General features: G+C 52.9%; 1 protein-coding gene across 1 annotated transcript in view; it reads left to right on the top strand.

The window, feature by feature from the left end:
* Nucleotides 1–25,933, top strand: part of PTPRN2 (protein tyrosine phosphatase receptor type N2) — a 719,533-nt gene that overhangs the window by 252,792 nt on the left and 440,808 nt on the right. The window contains exon 10 of the mRNA XM_017861671.1: nt 448–527. Within this exon, the coding sequence (XP_017717160.1) occupies nt 448–527 (80 nt within the window). The remainder of the gene's footprint in view (nt 1–447; nt 528–25,933) is intronic.

Here is a 25,933-nt window from a genome sequence, read left to right as displayed (position 1 = left end):
TGGTTCCTGTCAAAAGAATTTTAAAAATACTAGTCTCTTTCCTCTCTGCTCTTGATTCATATGTCTGCCTTGGGCACCAAAGACTAAAATCTGCTTCAATAACAACTTTTCTTGTTCCCTAGCTAGAATTTTTTAGGTAGCATCCCTAGCTAGAATGTCTGCTTGTTACTGTGGGGTTTGGAGGTTGATTTGAATTTTTTAGGATAGCATATTACACTGTGATGTGTGTTTTGGAGAAGCGAAGCCCAAAAACGGAATTCTTGGCAAACGGAAACAAAGGTCATGGTGTGAAAGAAAACCGATGTCCAGTGGAGTTCATGCCTGGAGCTGTGGTGGCCTCGGATATTTGTGTTTTTAAAAACACACCAGTGTTTTCCATGTTGTTTTCAGAAAAGCAGTGTGGCACGTTGACTTCGTTATGAACTTGTTTTAAATTATCCCTTCCAGGGTTCTCGGACCAGCAGTGACCTTCAAAGTGAGCGCCAATGTCCAGAACGTGACCACTGCGGATGTGGAGAAGGCCACAGGTGAGGCTCTTTCCACACACATTTGTGCACACACACACATGCACGCAAACGTACACGCACAGCCAGGGCAGAGGGAGACTTACAGTACCCACAGGGAGCAACCCAAAGGAAGGTCACAGTTTCCGTGGAAAACTGGTGTGTAGTGACGGGGACGAGGGGGCAGTCGCAGGGCAATGTGGCTGTCCGTGGGCACCGTCTGGGATTTCACTGTTTGGGGAGGGATGGGCTGCCCTGATGCGTGGAACTGTCTCAGATAGAAGGCAGGAGACACAAGGCTGCAAGTGACGGAGAACAAGTGCAGCTTTTGGAAAAGGGAGATTTCGTGTTTGTAGTAACCCCAGTGTGTACAGAGCACGTGCAATTTTGCTTTGAGGTTTTTCGTTTTGTACCAGACCAGGAGCATACACTGGCCCTGCTCCTGACTGTGGTGGGCAGATACCACAAAGGATCTGGAGGTTTCAATAAAAACTGGCTGACTTCCAGACAGTTTCACTGTTTACAGCCCAGGGTTCTGGGCATTGCGAATCACACGTTTTTGAGATGTACTTACAGATAGAGCTTGAGTGATCTTTGTTATATGATTAATAATTGTCATTAAGTGAAAAACACAAAGCTTTATTCACCAGTCTTGAAGAACAGAATGGGGTGGTGGACACAATGTTGTATTTTCGTCAACCTGGCTTTTTTTTTTTTTTTTTTAGCTTGTTGAAAACTCTTGTAGAATGTATTGTTTAATCTTCCTGCCTAGTAAGAAAAACACAGGAAGCGTAACAGAACCTCAGCTTGGTGGTTTTCAGTGCATGAGGGCTGCTCCGTGGGCAGGGCACTCCCGTTCTGTAATCATTGATAAGACGGGGCTGAACGCATGGACCCAGCCACAGCAGGAAATGACTCTTGCTTTTAGCCAGTCCTTTAGATTGCGAAATCTATGAACTTACCTTTTTTTTTTTTTTTTTGCTTAAATTTATGTCTTTTTTTTCCCAGTGTAAAATGCAGCAAAATACTATGATTTGTTTCGGGATTTCGATACTTAGCTCTCATTGATTGAGGCGTCACTGCACTGGCGCCCTGTAAACTTGAAATTTCTTTTTCCCATGAGAGTAATCAAGGTGGGAAGTAGCCGCCGTGTTCTACGGGATGGAGCACATCGCTGGTCCTATCTGTTTTGGCTGCTGTGGGTTTTGCTTATGGGACATCCTCGTGCCCTCGGTAACTCCTTTGCTCAAGGTGGTGATTTAGGGGGCTGAGAATTTGTGGTTGAAATATAATGCTTTGCAAAGTTGTACTAAACTTCTGCAGTCTGATTTAAGGTTCGTGGAGAGTTGAACCCCCAGTCTCATTTTGCTGCCATACTTTGTTGTGAGGCTTGAGGAGCTGGGGTGCAGCTCGGTAAAGCAGTCCAGCATCCTTACTCCATCCAGCTGGGCGGTCCAGTGCGGTCCCGGCACAGAAAGTCAGCGGGATCCATGCCAAACACTCCCACGCAAGAAGGAACGGGGGGGTCCCAGCCACGGCTTCAGCGCCTCGTGGCTGCTGGAGCTCCCTCCCTCCATGACGTCTGTTTTGCTTGCTCCAGTTCCCCGTCAGAAGTGATTATTGGAGATATTTAAGACCAAATCCGTGATCAGGTATTATGCAAAAATGCATTGATAATTATCCATGATTGGCAGTTTCTCCAGTACCGGGGAGCAACGCCACTGAAATTAGGTTTGCTGGACCTCAAGGATGCTAGGAATGGCAATCTTGTTATCTTTTTAAAAATCGTAACAGTGTACTCACAGACAAGGACCTTTGATTTATTTTATGGCTCTCTAGAGAAAATGAGGTTGATTATTTGAAAGGTAGTTTCTCGGTCATTTCAAGTGTGTTCGTGTTATTTATCGAAGTGCTGCACCAAGGGGGAGTCACGTAGGAAATGTACGTTGAGTCTCATATCGACAACTTTCTGAACACCTGAATTTGCTAGCTTGCACCAGTGCATCCGTGTTAACTCCTGTGACTGCGCAAGTAGGAATGTTTCTTGCTTGTTGAACGTGTGCAAAATTGTTTACATTCATGCAAAATTTTTAAAGAATTAGTTTTTTAACTATTTTTGAATAATTGTATGCTGACATGAATGTGCCTGATGCTATATAAGAAACAGATTGACCGGGCACAGTGGCTCACGCCTGTAAACCCAGCACTTTAGGAGGCCAAGGTGGGCGGATCACTTGAGGTAGGGAGTTCGAGACCAGCCTGACCAATATGGTGAGACCCCCCCATCTCTACTAAAAATACAAAAAAATTAGCTGGATGTGGTGGCGTGAACCTGTAATCTCAGCTACTTGGGAGGCTGAGGTGGGAGAATCGCTTGAACCCAAGAGGCAGAGGTTGCAGTGAGCCAAGATTGCACCACTGGACTCGAGCCTGGGCCACAGAGGGAGACCCTGTCTCAAAAACAAACAAAAAACAAAAAAACAAGAGATTATAAAAATGAATTTTGTGACCACAAAGATCTTGCAGTTAGGCAGTAGACATGCCCACGTGTGATGCTGGCCCATTTGGCGTTGGGAGAGTGCTTAGCACGGTGACTGCCCCATCGGCCTCAGGAGAGTGCTTAGCACGGTGACTGGCCCATCGGCCTCAGGAAAGGGCTTAGCACGGTGACTGGCCCATCGACCTCAGGAGAGCGCTTAGTACAGTGACTGGCCCATCGGCCTTGGGAAAGCACTTAGCACGGTGACTGCCCCATCGGCCTCAGGAAAGGGCTTAGCACGGTGACTGGCCCATTGGCCTCGGGAAAGGGCTTAGCACGGTGACTGCCCCGTCGGCCTCAGGAGAGCGCTTAGTACGGTGACTGGCCCATCGGCCTCGGGAAAGCACTTAGCACAGTGAAGAGAAGCCTCTTACAGAGTTTCAGGTGAGACATAAACAGGCTGACGCGATAGCAGGGAAGAGTTTCAAACTCAGAAGGAGTTTCTTGTGGTTTCTAGTTTTAAAAGATGATGTGGAATCCTAATAGCGTCATCACAAATGCCTATGGTGATGGGCGGACACCTTTGGAAGGACGTATGGTGGTGCCTGTGTTTGTCACCAACATATGGAACTCGAGAGCCTGCTGTTGAAATTACTTGGGAGTGCTGGGTGCTGCCTGCACCTGCCAGCCGCCTGGAAGCCCAGTGGCTGCTTGTGTCTGGTTCCCTCAAGGGCCTGAGGACCCGAGGCTGCAGACATCTTCTACTATTATTAATGCAGGGAGATCACCCTGGCGGTAGAATTCAAAGGGCATTCATTTTGCTAATTTTATACAAAATGATACAAAACCTAATGAATAGGGGTGTAGTTAATCCCACATTAGTCCCCATCAAACATCACGTGGTATTGATGCCGAATGAGAAGTGCAGCTGCTTTTCATTATTCAGAGTCTCTTCTTTATCCCAGGCAATGCTTTCCCGGGAATTCTGCTAATTTATGACCTTGGGTATGAGCACAGGGTATTAGTGAATATTAAAAATAAGTGGGTTTTTGCTCAAGGAGGCACTTACTCTACCACAAAGTGCATAGAAATGACTGGTAGCTACTTCTAATCTCCGTGGCTCAGTTACGTAGTCGAACTGGCAGAACAGAAAAATCCTTTTTATTCTTCATTTCCTTGGTAGTTTCTTCTTAAATAGTATATTTCTGATCAATTTTTGTATCGCTCCTTTCAAAGGAAAGGTAATTAATCATCCTTTACAAACAGTGTTTGCTTTTGCTGGCTCCCAGTCTGCAGAGATCCCTGCCTGGTGACCCGTGGGGCTGCCTGTGGTTTATCGGTTTATTGCTGGGAATCCGCTCCGTGCTTGGCCGAGTTTCCTTCAGGCTGAGTTCAGGCTGTTTCTTCGAGCATTCCCTCCCGGGCGCCATGGAGGGTGTGTTTCTGGCACTCAGCCCTGCGTGGTGGGGTGGGGCTCATGAGGGCTCCTGTCCTGAGCAGGTTCTTCTTTGACCTCAGTATCCTCCACCGACAGCCTCTAAGACACGGCATTCAGCTGCTGTTGTTTTTCAGCCTGTTGGGGAGGCGCCCTGTGTCATTTCAGTAGCGGCGCCTCCGTATTCAGAGGTACGGTGACGCTTCTGTGACGTCCTCCTGCTTCTGCCTGTTCAGCATCTTTGTGAAGCTGGTGAATGTCAGAGCAGGGACATGCCAGGAAGAGGCTGGCAAGGTGGAATTCAGAATCGGACTTCATAGTGTGGGAACTTCATCCTCAGCAGTCACTAAGAAGGACTTGGGTCTGCTATGCTGCTGTGTGTTTCGCGCCTCATATGTAGCGTGTCCACATGGAGGGGGAGGCTCCCCTCCTCTCTCGTGAGCCTCTCTTGAATCCCGGCTCAGAACTGGACTCTGCCGATGGCTGAACCCCACAGCCCGCGGTGTTCTGCGTTAGCCACAGGCCTTTGCTGGAGCAAGGGCTGCCCAGGCTTCTGGCCTCTGGTAAAGCAGACAAAATATGTGTTTATTTTGAAAAGCCTAATGGCGAAGGGAAGTGAATTCCTCTGTAACACATACTTACAATCCAGCCAGCCTGAACCATCGACCCCAGGCAGGCATCAGTGCTTCACGGTCTGGTCCACCCTGTGCAGATTCTGTCTTGGGCAATGCATCACACCTTCCTAAGGTGATATCACTCCGGAAGTCAGTGGCCCTGCCCTCCTGGATCCCCCGCCACGGTGCCGGGGCTGCTTAGGCAGGAGTTCTTTGGGGCAGTGGATGGCACATCAGGGAGAGCAGGGCTTAGATGAGGCTTCGCAGAGAATCTGGCCTTTGGGCAGAGCACGGGAACTAGTGTGGGTCTTAGGGACTGAAGGTGAGGGGAACGAGAATGGTGCAGCCTGGGTGTGGGGTCCAGTGTGCCAAGGACATGCCAGGAAGAGGCTGGCAAGGTGGAATTCAGAATCGGACTTCATAGTGTGGGAACTTCATCCTCAGCAGCCACTAAGAAGGACTTGGGCCTGCATTTCGTTGCAGCTGGTCGGTTCAACTCCGCTGAGGTGGCCCCAGGGGAGGGGGAGGGGCGCTCACCCCAGCATTGGTCCACAAGCAGCAGACATCCCTCATCTGACTCCTACACACCCGCTCCCCAGGGAGGCCACGCCGGGTGGAGCTGTGCCGTGGTGGAGCCTGAAGCCCATCCACGCTCCGGTACCACTCTCATGATTAAGAGATTGGAACAAGACAAGAGGAACTCCTAAGTCTTGAGTGTGAAAAGGAAGTTGCAGTCTTATCAGAAATGAAGGAGGATGCTTCGGAAATGTTCAAAAAAGCCACTTGCTGAGAAAATTGCCTCCATGTGCAGGTGAATGAGACACCTGTCAAACTGATGAAAGTGACTCTCCAAGGACCTGCACTATCCTCGGAGGGTCTTCCAGGCACGGGGATCCTAGCGCTCCCTTTCGCCAGACCCCCAGGGCGCAGCTGAGGAAACAGCACCAGAGCAGTGAGGCTGGAGGTATGGCCTGGGCGGCCTGGCCCCGCGTTCCGCTGTGCATGGGCCACTGTGTCATGTCCTCGTTGGAGCTGAGCTGCCACCAGGATCTGCGTGGGCTGGGGGCTCCTGGGCTTCGGCTGTGGCTGGCACAGGGCTCGCGCTTACCCTGCCACTCCACAGCCATGAGGTTGAGGATCCCACAGCTCGCCTGGCTGGGGTGTAACCCAGGGAGGGTAAGAGAGAGGCTTGGGGGGAAGCACCATGCTGTCCTCCTGCTCTTGGACTCGCGGCACAGACATAGGCGATGAGGAGTAACTAAAAAGAGGAGCCTCCAGGAGAAACAGACGAAGGAGTGGAGGGTGTGGTGCGGGAAGGGTGGGCCGGTGGGGCTGGTAGGGTCTGCACAGCAGGCCCCGCAGGCTCAGTGCCCAGGGCCCGTCTCCTGCTGGACCTGCTGCGTCAGGAGTGGGTGGGCGAGGGGCTGCAGTGTGTGAACCAGGCCCAACTTGTGTCCAGGGCCACGTGGGCTGGACATGGAACAAGAACTCCTGCCTGCATGGGAGTACCTCCCCTGAGCTGCAGCAGAGACCGGCCGATGGGAGCACAGGGAAGGACTGTGGTGAGGTTCTGCCTGCCAGAGAGCAGGTGCCCCGTGGCTGCAGCCCGGGGAGGTTTTAAACAAGTTTCAGTTTGGATGGAGGCTTTAGGGAATCGGATGGTCGGAGCTGCACCCCATGACTCCATTCTGAACAGCCAGGTAATTACTTCTGGCATTTTGACAAGCGTTTGCAGGAGTAGAGCTCGGGGCCGGCAGCACCCAGGACCTGTGCTGACCTTCCCGGCTGCGAGGAGAGAGGCCACCCGTGGCTCTGTAATTACAAGTCCTGAAAGCTGCCTTCATCATGGCTTTACCCCGAGCACAGACAACACTGTGGTAGAAAGTAATTGCATCGCCATCATTGACAGGGCTACCCGCATGGAACTCCAGGAGCCGCGTTCGGGGGACACTCGAGGATGCTGCTAAATAAAGGCTGGGAAACTGCCTCGCTCGGCAGCCACTTTTCTGCGTTCATTTATATACAGAGGGGGTTTATACACTGGAAACACCGTTAATGGGAGCAGCTCATTCACACCTGCAAATGACCAAGCAATGCTGATCCTGCTGGAAGAGGGTGGCGCCTGGTCCCACCTCCAACTCACTGCTGGGGAGAGCAGGTTCCATTTCGTCCTCACATTCAGGTTCATTTAGAATTCACACCCTGCACAGGGAGAAGGGCCCCCGGGGCCCTCCAGCTTCCCCTCCACCTCAGGAACTGCATCAGCACGTGCACTGCGAGGGACTGACTGTCACAGGTGGCCGCGGGAGCTCACCCCTAGTTGGCTGGGGTTTGGGGGAAGCCTAGGTAAACACCCATAGAAATTCCACTAAGACCTTTACGCACCAAAACTTGTAAAACCCACTTCTGAAAAACACGAGTGAGAGTTTGGAAGTGCGTGGGATTCTCTGTAGGCTTTCACATGTGCAGGAGGCTTCCGTGGCCAGAGGACCTGTTAGAAACAGTGAATCACCGCCACCTTCCTGCACCCTCTCTCTCATGCCTGGGAGGCTGCTGAGGGGGTCCCAGCTGTTCTCTCCACGGAACGCCCAGCGTCCCCGCAGAGGGATCCAGGGGAGAGGCTCTGATGCAGGTGCAGTCAGCTGCCGGGGGAGGTGAAATCCAGCAGAAGGCCCTGCACCCTGGATGTGCAGGAGGGAGTTCTGCTGGCTGTTTGGGGGTCACGGAGCACACCGTGGGGGTTGCTGAGTTTCCCAAGTGTTTCTCTTCCTTGCACGTGGGTTTCTTTCTTCACTGCCCTGGGCCCTGTAGGGTTAGACTGATGGGAGGACGGCAGGATGGCCGGTGGCCGTGGCCAGGGCACGTGTGTCCTCCTGTGGTAGCCGTCCTAGCCCACTGGAGGTGAGCTGTACTTGGGGGAAGTCCCAGGGGAGCTGCGTCTGCTGGCGGAGATGCCACTGGGCTGTGGGCCTGGGGGACGAGGCCTCAGGTTTTGCTGGAGGAGCCTGCTGTCCGTTTGACGCTCTGTTTTGCCGGGTGTTGAAGGAGGAGCCTGCTGTCCGTGTGATGCTGTTTTGCTGAGTGTTGAAGCCCTGGTCTTTCCACGACGCGAGGCCGCCGTGCCTGTTTTCACAGCGTCATCTTTTGCTCTTTGTCCATAAGCGAATGCTGTTTCCACTCTTTCCCTCACCTCCGCATAGAAAGGACAATGTCTTCATACCTGAGTAGAAAGTGGCTCATTTTAAATCGGGGCTGTGTGCTGCAGAGCAGCTTGGCATGGCATTGCTTTGAGACCTGAAGGAGGAAAACAAGGGGTGCCCGAGGAAGGTGCGCTTGGAGCCTGCAGGGAGAGGCCAGGACGGCCCTGAAGACAGTGCGTGGGCCCACACCCTCCCCCGAGCACTGGAGACATGACTTCCAGCCAGCACACGGGTGGCACCATGCTCCATCCTCCTGCAGCCGCAGCTCACAGGCTGTCCCTGAGCTGAGGGGAGGCTGATGTCTGCCACAAGCCACTTCTTGGGAGTTCTTCTACCAATACCAGTTCTCATGGCAACTTGACAGAAGCAGTAGGGGCAGAGGAGCAGAGATAGTGCTGAGTGCAAAGGTGGTGCTGAGTGCAAAGATGGTGCTGGGCACCCACCTCCCCAGCAGATCCTGCCCCAGCTGCGGCTAAGCCACTGCCCTGGGTCCCTGATGGTCAGCCCAGGAGTCCTGCCCTGCAGCTGCACTAGGTCACAAGTCTGGGCCATCTCGGGCAGGGCAGAGGGTTTCCCCTGCTCTGGATGCCTACTGGCCCCTTGAGACAAGCTCAGGTCTTGAGACATGAATTGTCCAAATGTTATGACTTGAGAGACTCTGAAAGGCTCAATTATTTAAAAAATTATGTTCCACCAGTCCATTGGCATCTGAAACTCTCCCCTTGTTGTCTCCTTGTGCTTTGGGGACCCTACATGGCTAGACAGCAGCTGAAGTGTGTGGCACAAACCCCTTGGCAGTTGGTGGCCCCTGTGAGTGCACAGTTGATCAGACTAGCATAGGGTCAGCTTGGTGAGCCCGGGGAGGTTCCTCCTGACACCAGGACTCAGGAGAGGCAGCTCTTAGTTGGAAGGCAGGGGAGGTTCAGTGAAGTCTCAGGACCGAGAGCTGCCTGGGATGGGAAGGGATGGGTCCCTCGGCACTTGGGACCAGCACGAGGATATTCAGCACGTGGGAAACAATTGCTCAGAAGCTCGTCTGCTGGGGACGCTTGTCACAGGCAGGTCTTACCTGGTCAACACCCACCCGAGGCCACTGGGCTCTCAGGCCTTGAGTCCGATTCTTTGCACTTTTCCTCCCAGCACAGGAATGCCAAAGCTCTGAAGGCCCATTCTTGAAAATTTACCTGTTAATTCACCTGGCAAGGCTGGCACCTGAGTCCCCTGGCCCTGTAATCACTCTTAATAAGGAGGGTGCTGCAAACCACCAAGCCTCTGACTTATTGGCCAGGATGGCGTTCTAGGTTTTTGCATTAGTGGGAAAAGTCATTGGGTGATGATGAGTTGGCTAAATGCACGCTGGTCAGTAGAACCAAAAGGGTTCAACTGAATGGCATTTAGATCCTACATGAGCACCTCCCCCGCCAGGAGCGCCTCCATCACCACGAGCGCCTCCCCACTGCCAGGAGCGCCTCCCCCGCCACTAGCACCTCTCCAGCCACCAGCGCCTCCATCACCACAAGCACCTCCCCTGCCACTAGCACCTCTCCAGCCACCAGCACCTCCATCACCACGAGCACCTCCATCACCACAAGCGCCTTCATCACCAGGAATGCCTCCCCCGCCACGAGCACCTCCCCCACCAGGAGCACCTCCCCCGCCATGAGCCCCTCCATCACCACGAGCGCCTCCATCACCACAAGCGCCTCCATCACCACAAGCGCCTCTGTCACCACGAGCGCCTCCGTCACCACGAGCGCCTCCATCACCACAAGCGCCTCTGTCACCACGAGCGCCTCCGTCACCACGAGCGCCTCCACAGCAATTGGCTGCTCTACCTAGTGAAGCTGAGGGCGATGGAGCCTCCTCACTCTAGGTCAGTCCCTGCTTTTGGATGTCTGCCATGTTGGCCGTATTCAGTGCCCCATGGATTAGGCTCCAGTGTAGGTCAGGTGTCAGCCTCTCCAGCCCTGCCTGGGTGTTCTTTGCCATTTCATAACAGCTGAGGCTGGCGAAATGAAAGAGGGAAGAAGGGGAGCTTGGAGTTCAGAACTTGAATTCACAGCAGCCTCCTGGCTACTTGCTTGTTTTGTGACTTTGGACAACTCGTTGACTGTTTTCAAACTTCAGGGTGCCTTCTCTGTCGGCCAGGGCCAATAGTTACACTCCACAAGGCTGCATTAGGATCAGATGAAGTGGAAATAATTTGATGTGAGAGCAAAATGTAAAGTTTGAACAGTTTATAAGTTGTTGGTTGCCATTGCTCACTCGAGATGTCCATTGGCCTTGTGTGCCGGGCATCCCACGAATGCCTGGAGTGGGAAAGACGCCGCGGCAAATGCCTGGAGTGGGAAAGACGCCGTGGCGAATCCTCACGAAGAGCTCTCTTTTCAGTTGTGTTCTTTACTTGGCTGCAGACGGACAGGAGGATTTCATAGGGTTAGAAGAAGAGCAATAATCGTGAGTAAAGAATGGAGGAGGTGGGGCATGGTGGCCATGCCTGCCATCCCAGCACTGTGGGGAGTAAAGAATGGAGGAGGTGGGGGTGTGGTGGCCATGCCTGCCATCCCAGCACTGTGGGGAGTAAAGAATGGAGGAGGTGGGGGTGTGGTGGCCATGCCTGCCATCCCAGCACTGTGGGGAGTAAAGAATGGAGGAGGTGGGGCATGGTGGCCATGCCTGCCATCCCAGCACTGTGGGAGGCCAAGGCTGGAGGGTCACTTACCAGTAGTTTGAGACCAGACTGGGCAACATAATAAGACCCCATCTCCACAAAAATATTAAAAAGTTTAGCCAAGCATGGTGGTACACCTGTAAGTCCCACACAGGAAGATGAGGTGGGAGGATCTCTTGAGCCCAGGAGTTCCAGGCTGCAGTGACCTGTGATCATGCCACGGTCTCTGAGCTTGGGTGATAGAGCGAGACCTTATCTCTAAAAATTTTGTTTAAATAAAGAATAGGAGAGGACCTTGAGCTGATCAGACCCACCCGCGTCCAGCACTAAGACAACTTCTTGCAGTGCTACTCCCTCCTTACTGGACTGTCTTCTGTGTCAAGACGAGGCCGCTTCACTAACGAGATGCAATGATTCGTCTCACGCAAATCCCACGGTTACGGAGAGCACGTGAAGACGGTGTCAGCAGCAGGGTTATCACATCCTCCGGCAGGCAGCTTGGGAAGGGAAGTTTTAATCTGTGTTGATATTTTAGCACTGATTAAAGGTGGATGTACAATTATACCTTTTAAATTTGAAGACAGTTCGCACTCTATCAACACCTTGTCTTATTACAGTTGCAAACCATGAGAAAGCAAGTTAAGAATGAAAAGTCGTTGGCAAAAGTAATTACACAGTTTCCTCACGTGGTATAAAATGGTACAAATCAAAAGTCCCATCAGCTTCACAGGTGGTGACCGACCAAAATGATATCTCCCAACAAATGCTGGTGGCAGGAGCTTAAGGTGCTTCTTGCTTAGAGAGATCTGCATTTCTGTTTAGAATGAAGCACGTGTAGATATCTTAGTTTCACAGTGATGATTTGGGCTGAGTGCTCACATTCAATAGGCACCCAGTTCCAGTGGTTTGTGGGGTTTAATGATGCGTTTTTAAAATGAAGCCGTACCAGTGCTGGCCGTGCTTCCCTGAGGATGCTGCCTCTGTTCTGCTGAGTGCAAAGATGGTGCCGAGTGCAAAGATGGTGCCGAGTGCAAAGATGGTGCTGAGTGCAAAGATGGTGCCGAGCGCAAGGATGGTGCCAAGCGCAAGGATGGTGCCGGGCACCCACCTCCCCAGCAGCTCCTGCCCCAGCTGCAGCCCAGCCACTACACTGGGTCCCTAATGGTCCTGGTATGGGAGCTGCGGTCTGGGCCTCCTGTGCACTGCACCATACCCTCAGCTGCCAGGAGCATGAGCACCCCACAGGGACAGCAAGCTCAGAACCTGGTAGGCCTGATCACACAGTCACCTGTGTTGTTTCTTGGCTTTCTCCTTCATGTTGAAGGAGTGACAGGGACAGTGAGGGACAGTGAGGGATGGAGTCCCCACGCTCCAGCCTGTTCTGCTCAGGGCCGCTGTCATGGGCCGCTGTCCCCCAGGGACTGCACAGCCTGGGCCCCCACCAAGTCCTGGTGCCCACCCTGGCCTGGCTCTCCTCTAGCCCAGCATGCCTGCCTTCCTCTGTCCTTCCCCCTTCTCAGTCCTGCCAACTCCCAGCTGCAAGGTCCATGCCACCCTGCAGGACGGACTTCAGCGGCCATCCTCAGACCCCACCCCGTCTGCCCTGACCCTGCCACCTCACCAAATTCTAAGCAACCCGTGGCCCGGCCTCACCCAGTATGCTGCTCTGGGAAGGAAGTGCTGGTGGAAACAGTGCTTGCTCGCTCCTTCATGCCTCGTCTCTGGCAGCTTTCCCCACAGGCAGAGCTGCGTGGTCATGGTGGAGACTGCCTGGCCCACAAAGCCTCCAACATTCACTCTCCAGCCCATTACAGAAACTTTTTCTGAAGATTATAGAACAGCGGTTCTCCCAACGGGGCCCCTGAGCATCAGCTGGAGGTTGTTAAAAATGCAGACTCTTGGACCCCACCCCAGAAGTTCAGAACATGTCCTGGAGGCAAGGCCAGCAAGCCGTTGGGAGCAGCCTCCAAGGACCTTGATGGCACTGGAGCCGAGCACCACTCACAGCGGCAGCCCAAGAGCTCCTGATGACAAACCCCTGCCCTTGCCAGCCGGAAGCTCCTCTGCAGTAGACACTCAGCAAACGCCTGCTGGCCAGAGCAGTGGTAGGGGAGGTAGAGGACTGCAAGGCGTTGGAAGCAGCCCCTCTGCATCAGGAGACACCCTGGGTGTGGGAGGAGGCTTTGCTGAAAAGCATTGCAATTGCATTATCACATATGTGGAAATAAGAATTTCATCTCAACTCTACACTTGCCCTCCACCTATCTAACATACCTCCTCAGCCCTCCTGTGGCCGTAGCAACGTGGACAGTAACTACAGCAGTAGGCTGCTTAGCTGCTAGGCGTAAGAAGAGAAATTTCAGGAAAATATAGCCTGTTTTTCTCCCCATCTCTGAGCTTTCAACCTATAACTAACTACTGCCTACTGTAATTTTTGTGGGATTTGCTGATATTGAAGGAAAGTGGTTGAAAATCTGCTTAAGATTTTGTCTTTATTTCCTGCTTGACAGGCCTAGGGCCCCACGGAGGGAGTGTTCTCGCTGCAGAGGCCTCGGCCACCCCGTATGTCCCAGGGATGTGCTCATGTCACGAGGACCAGTCCTTTGTGTCACATGCTGAGGTGCAGGCTCACCTGCAGGCCTTGCTGTCTCCTTGGCATTATTACTTTTCCCATAAAGTATACAATCTGGGTAAGGATGTATTCGTAGGGGACTTCACCAGGTGAGAGTTGCCACAACTCAGGTGTGTGTTTGCTAAAGCTGATCTTAGCATTAACATTCTCCTGTCGGGAAAACTACTTTCTGTCTCTCCACGGTGCCTGGTTTTGGAATTTCTCCACGGTGTTTTGTAAACCTCTTGTGATGCCAGCTGAAAAGGCTGTGTTCGTTTGAGCGCTCAGAGCCCTTCCATACTGAAGAGTTGGGAGGTGGTTGAAGGCTTTGCAAAGGAAGCAGCACAGCTTGGAACACATTCTGTGGCAAAACCACCAGAGAGAACCTGGGGTAGCCACCTGCAGGTCAGTGTAGTGTGCCTGTCGTCGGCCCTGGCCCTGAGCCTGGCAGCCCCATAGGGTACGGCCCATATTTAGAGCCTCGTTTCATCCTGAAGCCAGAAGGTGGCTGTTTCTAGAGAAGGCCTTGAATGGAGGGGACTCATCCACATCATGGAAGGTGCCATCCCAGGCTGGTGGTTGGGAACGGAGCGGGAGGCAGAGGGGGCGCACCCGCTTGCTGATGGAGTCTTATTTTTGTGTGGTGCCTCCAAGCCTGAAGACCCCCAAGCTTACAGCTGTTCCTTGCTAGAGAAACAAAGCAGCATTGTTATGTGATTTCCAGAGGAAACAAATGGAAACATACAACTTCATGTCAGAGGGACGTGGGACACATAGGTAAACTGAGGCAGGGAATGAAAGCCCGTCCCTGCATCAGGTTAGAGAGCCAGGGCAGGACCTTTCCCTGAACAAAACTCTGCACACAGTCCTGCCCATCCACCTCTTCCCTTTTAAAAACATTTTCTTCAAGAATTGAATGGCCACATAGTTTCTTATTCTAGAATAACACAGAAAGACAGTGCCATTCCCATGCTCTGGGATAATTTCCATTTTAAATATGCAATTTCTCCTCTTTTAATAGAAGATTTCTTTTATCTGTAATTAAATCCAGAATATGCTGTTTTTTGAAGGTCCTCGTGGAGTTTTGACTTTATTGTTCTGAAAATGAATAAGAGTTCTGAGCGTCAGTTGAGTGAACGACTCAACTCATGACCCACTGGTTGTGAAACACAAACCTTGGTCTGACCCGTGGGGGCCGTGTGGTCGTGGCAGCCCCCGCCCTCCCGCCGGTCTGCTGGCTCCATCTGCCCCGCCAGCCACTGTCTTTCCGGCCACAGCCCGTTAGCCCAGGGCCCTTTGGCACGGACCTGAGACTTGGCTCTGACTTGGTCAGATGACCACGAGAACACAGCTGCTTCTGGAGGCCCGTATTCCGCGCACCGTGCCCCTGCTCACTGCAGGGTTCTGCACGTTGCATTTTGGGGTGAGTCTTCAGTAGACCTTACGGGACTCCCCTATGATCTTATGTCCTCGGTTTTCCTGAGGGGTGCGAGGTAAGAAACTCGTTGAGAAAACTCACCTGGAGCTACTGAGGAGGCTTCTCCAAGTCTCTCAGCCAGAACACGTCTGAGTCCATCTTGGGGCCCAGGGCCAGGAGAGACATTGGTGTACCTGGTGAACCACATGGTTCCTGCCACCAGGCAGTCGGAGTCACTTCCCGTGTCACACGTCTCTCGTCCGGAGCTGGGAATCTCGCTCCAGATTTTGTGCTCACCCGCCTGGCTTCTCTCACCCAGAGGAGTGCCGGATTACATCAGTTACCAGGTGCGCGGCACACCTTTCTGCCTTTCTTCCCCTGGATTGTTTCTCAGCCTTGGTCTTTATTAAGCTGAGTGTTTATACCTGAGCTGCCTGCAGCCCCTTTGGAAGCAGGTGAAGCATCCGTCATCCATAAAATTGGCCACTCTGTGCCCCGTCCCCAGGAGGCCCTGGTACTCCTTTCCCCAGGGACACCCGACAGCCCAGGGCAGTCATCACAGAGCCGTGCCGTGACTTGGAGGAGAATGGGGTTGAACCAGGAGTCAGCTCTGTTGTGGGGAAGGTGACCCTTTCTCTTTCCTCCCCTGCAGTCAACTTCTGGAAATCACTGGCACAGGGAGGGCTTCTGTGAATGGGAGATGATGGAGGCCTTGAGGAGAAGAAAAAGGAGCATCTGGGGAGGAAGGAGTCCTTGGCGTCCCTCAGACACAGTGTGTAGATGGCTGTCTTTTTGCCAGATTCCAGCAAATAGCTGGACAGGAAACCATGGGGCAGTGTCCCACGTGACCGATGCGTCCAAGCAACCTCATGGCACTGGGCTCCCCAGGCTCCCCCGCGGCTGTGGCCCCAGCCTCTGGCCCCACAGCTCCCTCATGCACCTCCCACACTCTCCCGAGGGCTGCAGCTGTCCTGGGCATCCCGTCTTGGTCATCTGGGTAGCAGGTTCTGAGAGAAGTACCCAGGAGAATGCTGTGTGTGTCCCGGGCTCTCCAACTGCTTCCGACCCCTGGACTTGAACACCCAGTACATGTTCAGGTTGCCAGAGTCAATGTGGTTAAACCCCAGCTTGCTTGGGGTGCCTGTTTTTTAGGTGAACTATGTGGAATTCACTCCAGGTCTCTCTCTTTCCTTGTGTGTGGGAAGGTTTGTAGTTGGAGGCTGGGACCTCATCACCTCTAGCAGCAGGCACAGGTCCCTGCATGGCCACATTCTGCTGAGATGGTCCCTGCTGGTGGAATTGTGGTGTCTCACTGAGCATGTGTATGTGTCTTGCTGTGTGAGCCCATGTCTCACTGTGTGTGTGTGAGTGATTGTGTGTAGTGTGTGTCTGTCACTGAGTGTGTGTCTCACTTTCTGAGCACATACGCACGTGTGTAAGTGAGCAGAATGGTCATTAGCTGACTGGTGTTAGGTTTTGTCGTGGTTGCCTTCTGGAAACTATGTAGGGCACCCCATTCCCTGACCTGCCACTGACAGTGCCTGGGAAACTGCAGAGCCCGCCACACATGTGCACACATGTGCATCGAGTGTTACTGGAAAACTGCAGGGCCCCCCCACAGGTGGACACGTGTGCATCGAGTGTTACAGCAGGAACAGAGCCAGCGCCTGCAGCCCTGGCTGGTGTCCACAGGACTGAGTTTCAGTCCCACAGCCTTGACTTCCGTGTGATGTTGGACACATTGGTCTCCTCCAGCCTCGTTTTTTCCATCTGTGAACTGGGCCGATGCTCTACTGTGAGCCGATGCGAGGCCACCTCGGGTAACCTGTGTGCTGGGTGCTCCATGCCATGGCTGTCGCCCCTGTCGCTGTACTGAGGCTATTGCAGAAGTTGGCGTGGGGCCTGGGCTTCTACACCAAGGTGCGAGATGCTCACCCCGTGGAATGAGGTCATTCTGGCAGCAGGACCACGGCCGTGCTCATGCCAACTCCGCCTTCGTGGGCCACCACGCATGGGCACTCCCTCTGGTTGGAAAACAGCTGTCATGCTAGATTGTGTTCATTTTTTGCCTTAAATTATTAACTGCCATTTCTGCTCATCAAAAAAGTGGCGTTAGGTGCTTCCACGTGGATCGAAGGGCGCTGTCGCTAGTGGGTTCCTGCTCAGAGCGGCTTGTGTGATGTTTCATCTTGATGCTTTGACAGGTTAACAGCCTTCTCATCAGGATCATTGTCAGGTCCTTCTGGTGTGGTCCTGGGGACCAGTGACGAAGGACAGCCCCATCGCGTCTCAGCTACGGCTCTTGGGCCACGGGCAGTGGCACTTAAACGACAACCCCGGAGCCACAGGCTTCCTCCGTCCACAGCCAGCGTGCCCACAGACAACACACGTAATTGTGGACACCACTTGGCCACCACGACTGTTTACACTGCAGCTCGGGGGGCCACAGCAGCAGCCAGTCTCTCCTGAATGACGGTTCAGCACTGAGTGCGTTGGTGGCACAGTCCGCTTCTCTGCCAAGCGCTTGTGTTGTGCCTGGGGTCTGAGCCACAGCAGCATGTGGACGGGAGAGATTCCCCCAGAACAGGTGTCTGGGGCAGACGGGTTGCAGGGTGGCTGTCAAGCACGTGGGGACCATGCCTGTGGCTTCATCCCTGCGTGGACTCAGTCCTCCCCATCAAGCGCGTGGGGACCGTGCCTGTGGCTTCATCCCTGCGTGGACTCAGTCCTCTCCTTGTTTCAGGTGGTCCCTGGGTCCTTTGTGCACGTCAGTAATCGCAGAGGCGGGACGAACACCCAGCAGAGCAGCTTGGCTGGGTTTGTCCCTTTAATTTGCATCGCGATGGATGATTGTAATCACTCATCGCCCGACGACTGCCCGCTCTGCCACAACCACCCTTCACTGAGCCGGTGGCTGAGCGACAGGGACAAAGCCGCCTGTCTCAGGGTTGGGGAAAACACGCTTTAGTCAGTAGAGTTAAACCACCTGATTTATTCCGTATTTTGGAAGGTCAGTTTGATTTAAGGAAATGTCAGTTTGATAGAATGTTTTGAAAGAAATGCAGCTCATAAATACTGCGCTGAAAGCTCAGCCTTGATACAAGCTCACTTTATAAAATAACTTAATAAAGGAAACTTTCGGTTCAAACAAAAAGCCTTGAAAGGTCCTTCTTCATCCCTCCAGGCCGTCCTTAGCAGGGCCGATGTGGCCTCTTTCCATGCCGTTCATCGGTTTGCAAAACCTTTCGTGTTCATAAATATGCAAAGGTAATGAATGCAATGTCTCTAGCAGGCTGCTTGGTGTGCGGTGGATGCTCTGCCAACCATCGCTGGGTGATGCCTGCTGTGGGGATAATGAGACCTCCAGAAAGTTATGGTCAAGACCTAACCCCTGCTCCCTGTGGATGTGGCCGTATTTGGAAATAGGATCTTTGCAGATGTCATTAAGAGGAGGTCAGTCTCCATGAGGGTGGGTCCCAATCCAGCGTGACTGTGTCCTTAGAAGAAGAGGGGAACACCTCGAGAAGGCACAGACGCAGAGAGCAGCCACGTGCAGACAGGCAGAGACGAGCGGTGCAGCCACAGCCTCGGGAGCTCGGGAGAAAGCCGGTTACACACATGGCGAGATGGTGAGACCTATGATGGCGGCCGCTGGGGGCCACACGGGAGACGGGGCGTTTCTACCCTGCAGTGATGTGTCGCCGTGCACAGGTGGAGTGTGGGGATTCTGCAGTAAGTGGCTAGGTTTTCATGGAAGAAAAGAAAACTCTTCTTTATGCAGATTTACTTACAATAGATCATTGGACTTATTTCTAGGTAATTATTTGTAAAGTCAGCAACTAAGGAAGCGTTCTTTATATGGGTTGTGGGGAGGGAGACTTTCCCATTAAACAGATTAGCAGGAAACCAGGAAAAAAAGATGTCGTATCCGTAGATCTGAGGACTTTAACTCCTTCACGGTCCGTGTTCCTTGGAAGCTTTCTCTGTGTGTCTTTCCAGGTGTGGTCTGGCTGCCGGTGTGGACCTTGTGCACATGGACGCGGCAGATGGAGGCAGATGAGGGGCCCCAAGCAGCTACGCTGAGGAGATTTGGGGAGCGGCGGGGTGCTGAGGCTGGGTTCTTGGAGACTTTACTGTGGTCCTTTTCCTCATGGGGAAGCGAGGCCTGGGCTCTCTGGGGGACCTCCATGCACCCGCTTGCCTTTGCTCAGGAGGGGAGGGCGGCCGGCCGTCTGCGTCACCCACTCCAGGCCACAGTGTTACGTGTGTTTCCCAAACATAGACCAGGAAAGAATCCAGAACTCAGTTGTGGGGCCAGCAGGCGAGACTGCAGGGGATCTTCCTCGGGTGCACCTGCTCAGTCTGTGACTGACTGTGTTATGGAATCCAAATGCTTGTCCTGAAAGAGACCGTCGTCATTGGGCTTCGCTGCCTGTAACGTGGAAGTTCATCTCAAATCATGTTTTTCCCCAAGTTTGATGGTTCTAGCAGAAGAGTCACGTGCGGCTGTCGGGAGATTCGGTTTCCTGCAGGCACAGCAGAAGAGCAAAGTTTCCGGTTCATTCTGTGGTTGCCGAGAGGCAGATGGGCTGGGCAGGCGTCGATAGGAAAAAGCAGCAAAAAGGAGGGAAAGGTGGGTTAAGGATCATTTCTGTATTTATCATAAAATAGAAATGCAAAGGATTGATGGTAGATGCTCCCGTGCCCATGGGGGCTGAGCGGAATTGGGAGCTGGGCAGCAGCCTTGAGTTGCCAGTAACCACAGAGGACGTGACCTCGGGGTCGCTGGGTGGGTCTGGTGCATCTTTTGTTTTTGTTTGTGAATTTTAAAAGCTTGATGGACACATCCGAAGTGCCCGATCATCCGATAAGGACGATGTTGTGGGCCTGGAACGCTGTGAGTGGAACACACATCCTGATGTGGGTGGCACAGCTGCTGAGCGGAGCCCGCGTCCTGATGTGGGCAGCATAGCTGCACCTGCTTCCACCATGCTGGGCGGCCACTCACCGTCCCCTCGCCTGGGATGATGTGTGGGACTTAACGAGTCGCTTCTATAAGGACTCCAAGGGGGTCAGCGAGAGGCGCTGCCAGGGAGAGCCACTGTCCTGCTGTGTTGATTGTAGGCACTGAGCAAGAATCACTCAAAAGCAGCGTTGGCAAAATGTAGCTATAAGAAATAGGCCTCACCAGACGCTGGAGAAGCAGCAGCAGGAGTCCAGCACCGTCCTGCTCCAGCAGCCGACCGAGCTTTGTGGAGAATGGGTCTGCTGTGGCCGGTGACGGGCTGCACACAATAACGTCCCGTCGTAGAACTGAGCACCCTTTCAGGGGCTTCTCATGCCCATCCTAAACCCAGGAACATAGAAGTATTTCGTTCTGTTGGAAAATGCATGCAAAAGTGACTTTTGCAAATGTGTTTTTCCCAACACTTTCCCCTGGGCTCATGGGAGGACTGAGAGAGCACCCACTGTTTTAGCGCCAAATCCAGTGCCCGCCGCCCCCCTGGGGACAGAGAACAAGCCGGGTGTGCCCGCCTGCTCCCGGCCACTGTCTGGGTGAGCCCCCGGGGAGTGCTTGGGTGGCCCTGCTGTGATGGCTCGGGGCATCCACTAAGGAGATCTGACCTTGTCGAGGGGCAGGGTGACACTTCTTGGCAGAGGTGACCTTTGAGGCAAGATGAGCAGGACCTGAGGGGGTTGCGAAGGCAGGAGGAGCTTCCAGGTGGAGGGAGTGTGTGGGAGAAGGTCTGCATTAGAGCAAGAGCCTCCGAAGATTCCAGACTGAAAAAAGCAGCAAGAACCAGACAGAGAGGAAGGGGGCCTCGGCCCGGACTCCATCCACAGACAGTGGGGTCTGGAACAGGGCCCCGTTAGAAGTGTCGCTCTGACTGCAGTAAAGGGGACGGCTGGGCAGAGCATGAAGGACAGGGAGCAGGCAGAGGCCACCTGGCCTGACCATGGGCACTGGTGTGCGGGCTGCAGAGTCTGCAGGTGTCTTGCAGGTGCCAGCAGTGGGATTTGGTGATGGATTGGACCGAGGGGAAGAGTCAGGAATGAATGGTGCCTGTGCCTGCAGGCACGTTGGCTGCGATCATGGAAGGTAAGGCTGATGGGACTGCAGGGCACACTGTGGGCAGGGCTTGGTTTGGGGTAGGTGCAGGCTGTGGTGCCTGAGAGCAGCCGTGTAGAGGTGTGGGGTGGGCAGAGAGGTGCGTGCGCCCCCATTACTGGACCCGCCGAGGTGCCTCTCCTGGTCGCCAGATTCTGGAGAGGAGGCTGCCTCCTGCAAGGCCTCACCCACAGACTACATGAAGGTGTTCTGACGTGTTTGTTGCATGAATAATCAACCGCAGAAAATAATCTCACGGCATGTTTCATAGACTCCCTTCACAGACAAGAACGGCCCATAAATGTGTGTTTTTCCTTCGTGTCTTCCTCTCTTATTCTGTCCTCATCCCACACAGAAGTCTTTTTGAGTGTCTGCAGAAAGGGTGTGGCCTTTCACTCCTGAGGAGTGTCCTGTCCCCCACCCTGTCCCACTGGGGGACTTCAGCAGTTTTCTTCTTGGTCTCAGGACGAGAGCACAGTCGAATCAGCCCACGCACGGGACATTTCTGAGCGCTGTGTTTACATCACACCCCACAGGCACAGTCCAACTTCACATGGGCCCCAAATCAGAATAGTAACTTTTAGCCACAGTCTATTTGGTAGTGACTTCTCTCTAGGCCCCCCACGCTCTCTGGGGTCTCTGCATCTCTGGGGGTCTGCATCTTTGGGGTCTGCATCTTTGGGGTCTCTGCATCTCTGGGGTCTCTGCATCTTCCGCAGCGGCTGTCCCATGGCTTATTTACATGCAGCTTCAGGGAAATGCCTGCCATGTTTACATACATCTCCTTTTACCACATTAAACCCATTGAACCTCTTTACGTGTTTTTATAAAACATACCAGGAAAATTTGTCTTTCCATTTTGTCATAGCATTTATTCCTCTTCAGAATTTCCCATAAGATCAGAAGCTAAAGCTGGTCCTGAATGATTTCCTTTTCCTTCTTTGCCTGGCTGTTTTCCCGTTTTCTGTGATCTTTAGCTGCACGTTAAACAGTCAGAGCCACGTCGGAGTCCGCTGTACTGTGAGAGGATGCCAGGCCCCTCCAGTGGTGCCTACGGGCCCTCGTTTCTCATCCAGCTTGTATTTCTCCCTCAGTCGCTATGGCTCATCTGCCCCAGTTGTGAGGTTTTCCTACAGTGTCAGTCATTTGTAAAGCCCCTTTTAGTTCCCAGCTGCAGATGGCCCAGCCGTGAAGGCACACTCAAATTCCCAGGCAACTCCCAGCCATAAAAATTGCTCTAGGTTAGTTTATGAAAATCACTTTTATTGACATTACTTGAAATTGAAAAAAATCCACTCCCAGGACTAAGACAGACTGACTGTGCTTCTGGGGGGTGTGCCCGCCGGGTGCTTTGGAAGCAGATGCCAGGGTGAGATCGATGGGGGCCAGCCTGGGCAGGGGAAGGCAGCAGAGCCTCAGACCCGGCAGGAGCCCCCGAGGTGCAGATCGTAGAAGGGCGACACTAGTCAGGGAGGGCTGTCCCGGTAGCCCAGGGCGCTTTGTCTCAGGCTGGGAACAGCCCGGGTGGAGCCCGGCCTCGAGGGAACATGATGGACCCCAAGGACTGGGAGCTGTGGCCAGGTGTCTCCAAAAGATCCGAAGGGCGCCCCTCCGCGGCCCCCACGAGGCAAAGCAGTGGCCGCCCCCATCTACTGTCCATGCAGCAGAGACTCAGGCTTCCCCAGGAGGCCGGTGCGTTTGGTGCTGATGCTGTTGGTGGCCAAACCACACTTAATTTTATTTCATCATTTCAAGAACTTCCCCAATAACCCACAAAACCAGTAGTCACTGCTTCTGGAGGAATCTAATTAAGGCTTTCTGTCTGTGTCTTTAGCTTTCACAATCCAGTTTTCATACGTGGGTTTCTTTGCTCCCTTCTGAAAGAAAGTTGGAAACGAATCAACAAATGAATAGAACGTCAAAGAAGATCACTTATGATGGAAAATGCCAGGCATAATAAACATGAGCACATGTTTCACAAAAAAATTTCCTCTCGTAGAAGTCATTGCCGTATTAATTTAATCCTGCTGTCTAAGATAATATAATCTCTTTGAAACAGTCTTGACTTTAGTGCACAGCGACTTTTCTGGATCAGAGGCCAAATTTCCATCACCTGGTGAGCTAATTGGATGTGGCAGCCTCCCATGCAGATGGGGACTCTCTTGTCAATGCTCTCCCTTCAGAGACAAAGAGAGACAAATGTCTATATTCATTCCCTCCCCTCATGCGTGAGTAACGCTACCTTTTCCCCCTTCCTCGCTCTCTCCCAGGTAGTCACTGCACATTTAAATCTTAGCTTTTGTGTTTCGAGCTGGCCGAGCCTGCAAAGCTGTTTACAGATGCCTGGCAGCCGGGCCTACTGGTTTAAGTACAGTGTGTATTTTGACATGTAAATTTACATGAGGCATATTTAATCAGTCACAGTGACATGCTAATTGGATTCATCTGTGAAATGAATAAAAAACACACCTGAAAAAAAATGAAGTGAACGTATTACCAGCTGAGACACTTTGTAATCGGTGCTGCACATCACCAAAATGGGAAAAGATGGAGGTGGCGGGCGCTTGCCGGGGGAGCATGACATGGACGTAATTCAGTTAGCCACTTTTCCAGCTTCCCAAGACAGACAGACAGACAGACACACACACACAGCTACTGCAGAGGGCCTGCTTTCGCCCTCCTTGGTGCTAATCGGCCAGGAACCTTGGTGCACCTGACACAAGGAGAGCATGTGAGGTCCACCAAGTGAGGCTGCTGAGAGCTGGCTGACACTGCTCTGTGCTGGATGGGACCCTTGGGGACAGCACAGTGCCCTCCATACTCCCAACAGATGCCCCCTGCAGATGCCACCCATGGGCACTGCTAGCTTCTGTGGCTTCTCAGATCTGCGCACCACATCTCTGCAATTCATCTTTTGGCCAGAGACTGGCAAAGGAGGAAGAAATCCCCGGGGTGGCTCCACCCCCATGGCATACCCTGGTTGACCTCCCACTCCAGGTGACTGTTGCTCGGTGCCCCTCACTCCTGCCACGGGGAGGGCACTTCCAGTGGGAGGGGCGAGCATCCCTGAGTAGACCACGGGAGGGAGTGGAGGCTCCTGTGCAGCCAGCACCCAGACGGGGCTGCTGAGGCCTCTGTGCTTCAGATGTCCCTTTGTATAAAGAGCTGTGCACAGAGGAAGGAACAGGACTTATTTTCTTGGTAGGCATGTACTTGAGGAGCTGGAGACTGGCATGGAAGAGTCTTGTGGGGGACCAAATGGTGTGGGAACCTGGCCTGGCCTGAGTCTTCTCCAGAGAAGGAGGCCTTCCCCCTACCCACCCTAGCACAGAGCTCAACGTGACTGGGGAGAGCGGGGCCCGAGCTGCACTTCTGGCACCTGGGAGGGTGTGCAGCTGAGGGAAGCTGCGAGGCCGTGGGATGCAAGCCGGGTGGCTCGTGTGTCTTGGGGAAGCTCAGAGAGAACCAGAGGACTGTTTGGATGCCCAGAAGACTTGTAAGAACAGCTGGAGGAGTTTGCAGAGGGGGTTGGCTTGAGGCTCTGCACATGGGAATCAGTAGACGTTAGGCATCGAGGTTGCCGTGACTGTTTTCACTGGCAAATCTGGAGGACACTTGTGAACGAAAATTGCACCCGAGATATTCTCCAGTTGTAGCTTAGTAGAAGTATGAATTATGTTTTTCATTGATTCTAGCAGAAGGTAAAAATATAGGCATGATCACTTTGGAACATGAATAATCTACAAAAGCCTGCATTTCCTGAATATTTTCACTCTTTAAAGTAATTATAATAACAGTGTTTTAAAGAGTAACCTTCCTGAGGCCACTTCAAAAGCATTCTGACTTAGATGTGCCTTTTCAGGAACATGCTTGTTATATAAATCACGATGTGCCCTACATGTATTTTATTTCTTTCCTAATAAAATGGGGGTCACTAGCAGTGGATTAATGTGTGGCTGCATCATTCCCTGCCTCTTTCAACTCCTGCAGGAACCAAAGGTAATAGCTACATTGTACAGAGTACAGAGCACCAAACTTCTATCAGGTTGCATTTTATGTTTTTGAGATGGAATCTTGCTGTGTCACCCAGGTTGGAGTGCAATGGCGTGATCTTTGTTCACTACAACTTCTGCCTCTTAGGTTCAAGCAATTCTTCTGCCTCAATCTCCCCAGTAGCTGGGATTATAGGCGCCCACCACCATGCCCAGCTCATTTTTTGTATTTTTTAGTAGAGACAGGGTTTCACCATGTTGGCCAGGCTGGTCTTGAACCCCTGACCTCAGGTGATCCACCCGCCTCGGCCTCCCAAAGTGCTGGGATTACAGGTGTGAGCCCCCACACCTGGCCTCAGGTTGCATTCTTTGAGGACCATGTGGGATCAGCTGTGAGGCTGGTGCCATGGAAAAATATAATGTTGGGCTGAGTTCCTCAAGGAACTTAACTCAAGGATCAGCTGAGGGTCGGTCCAAAAGAGTAAGTCCTGGCTTCAGGCCCATGGATGCTTCTGCAGCAGTTCAGGAGGTGAGATAAGCATGAAGAGCCATGAAAGGAAGGAAGACAGGACAGAACATGTGGTGTCTGAGTGGGAGTTGGCCCTCAGTGCAGCAGAGAGGGCTGAACATGTACAGGAAGATGGCACAGAGAATCGAGACTGGAGACGGCTGGGGAAATAATGGGAGACGCCCAACTGAAGGGACAAAGGAGGAGTTCCAGGGCCACGAGTCAGATGGAGACACTGAAGACAATGATGATAATGGTGATGGTGATGATGATGACGATGATAGTGATGCCGATGATGACGATGGTGGTGATGATGGTGATAATGGCGATGACGATGATAGTGATGCCGATGATGACGATGGTGGTGATGATGGTGATAATGGCGATGACGATG

This window comes from Rhinopithecus bieti, unplaced genomic scaffold (assembly GCF_001698545.2).
Source record: "Rhinopithecus bieti isolate Rb0 unplaced genomic scaffold, ASM169854v2 scaffold_60909, whole genome shotgun sequence".
NCBI classification, from domain to species: domain Eukaryota; kingdom Metazoa; phylum Chordata; class Mammalia; order Primates; family Cercopithecidae; genus Rhinopithecus; species Rhinopithecus bieti.
Note: the sequence above shows the minus strand (reverse complement) of the source record. Positions and strands in the feature narration are given on the sequence as shown.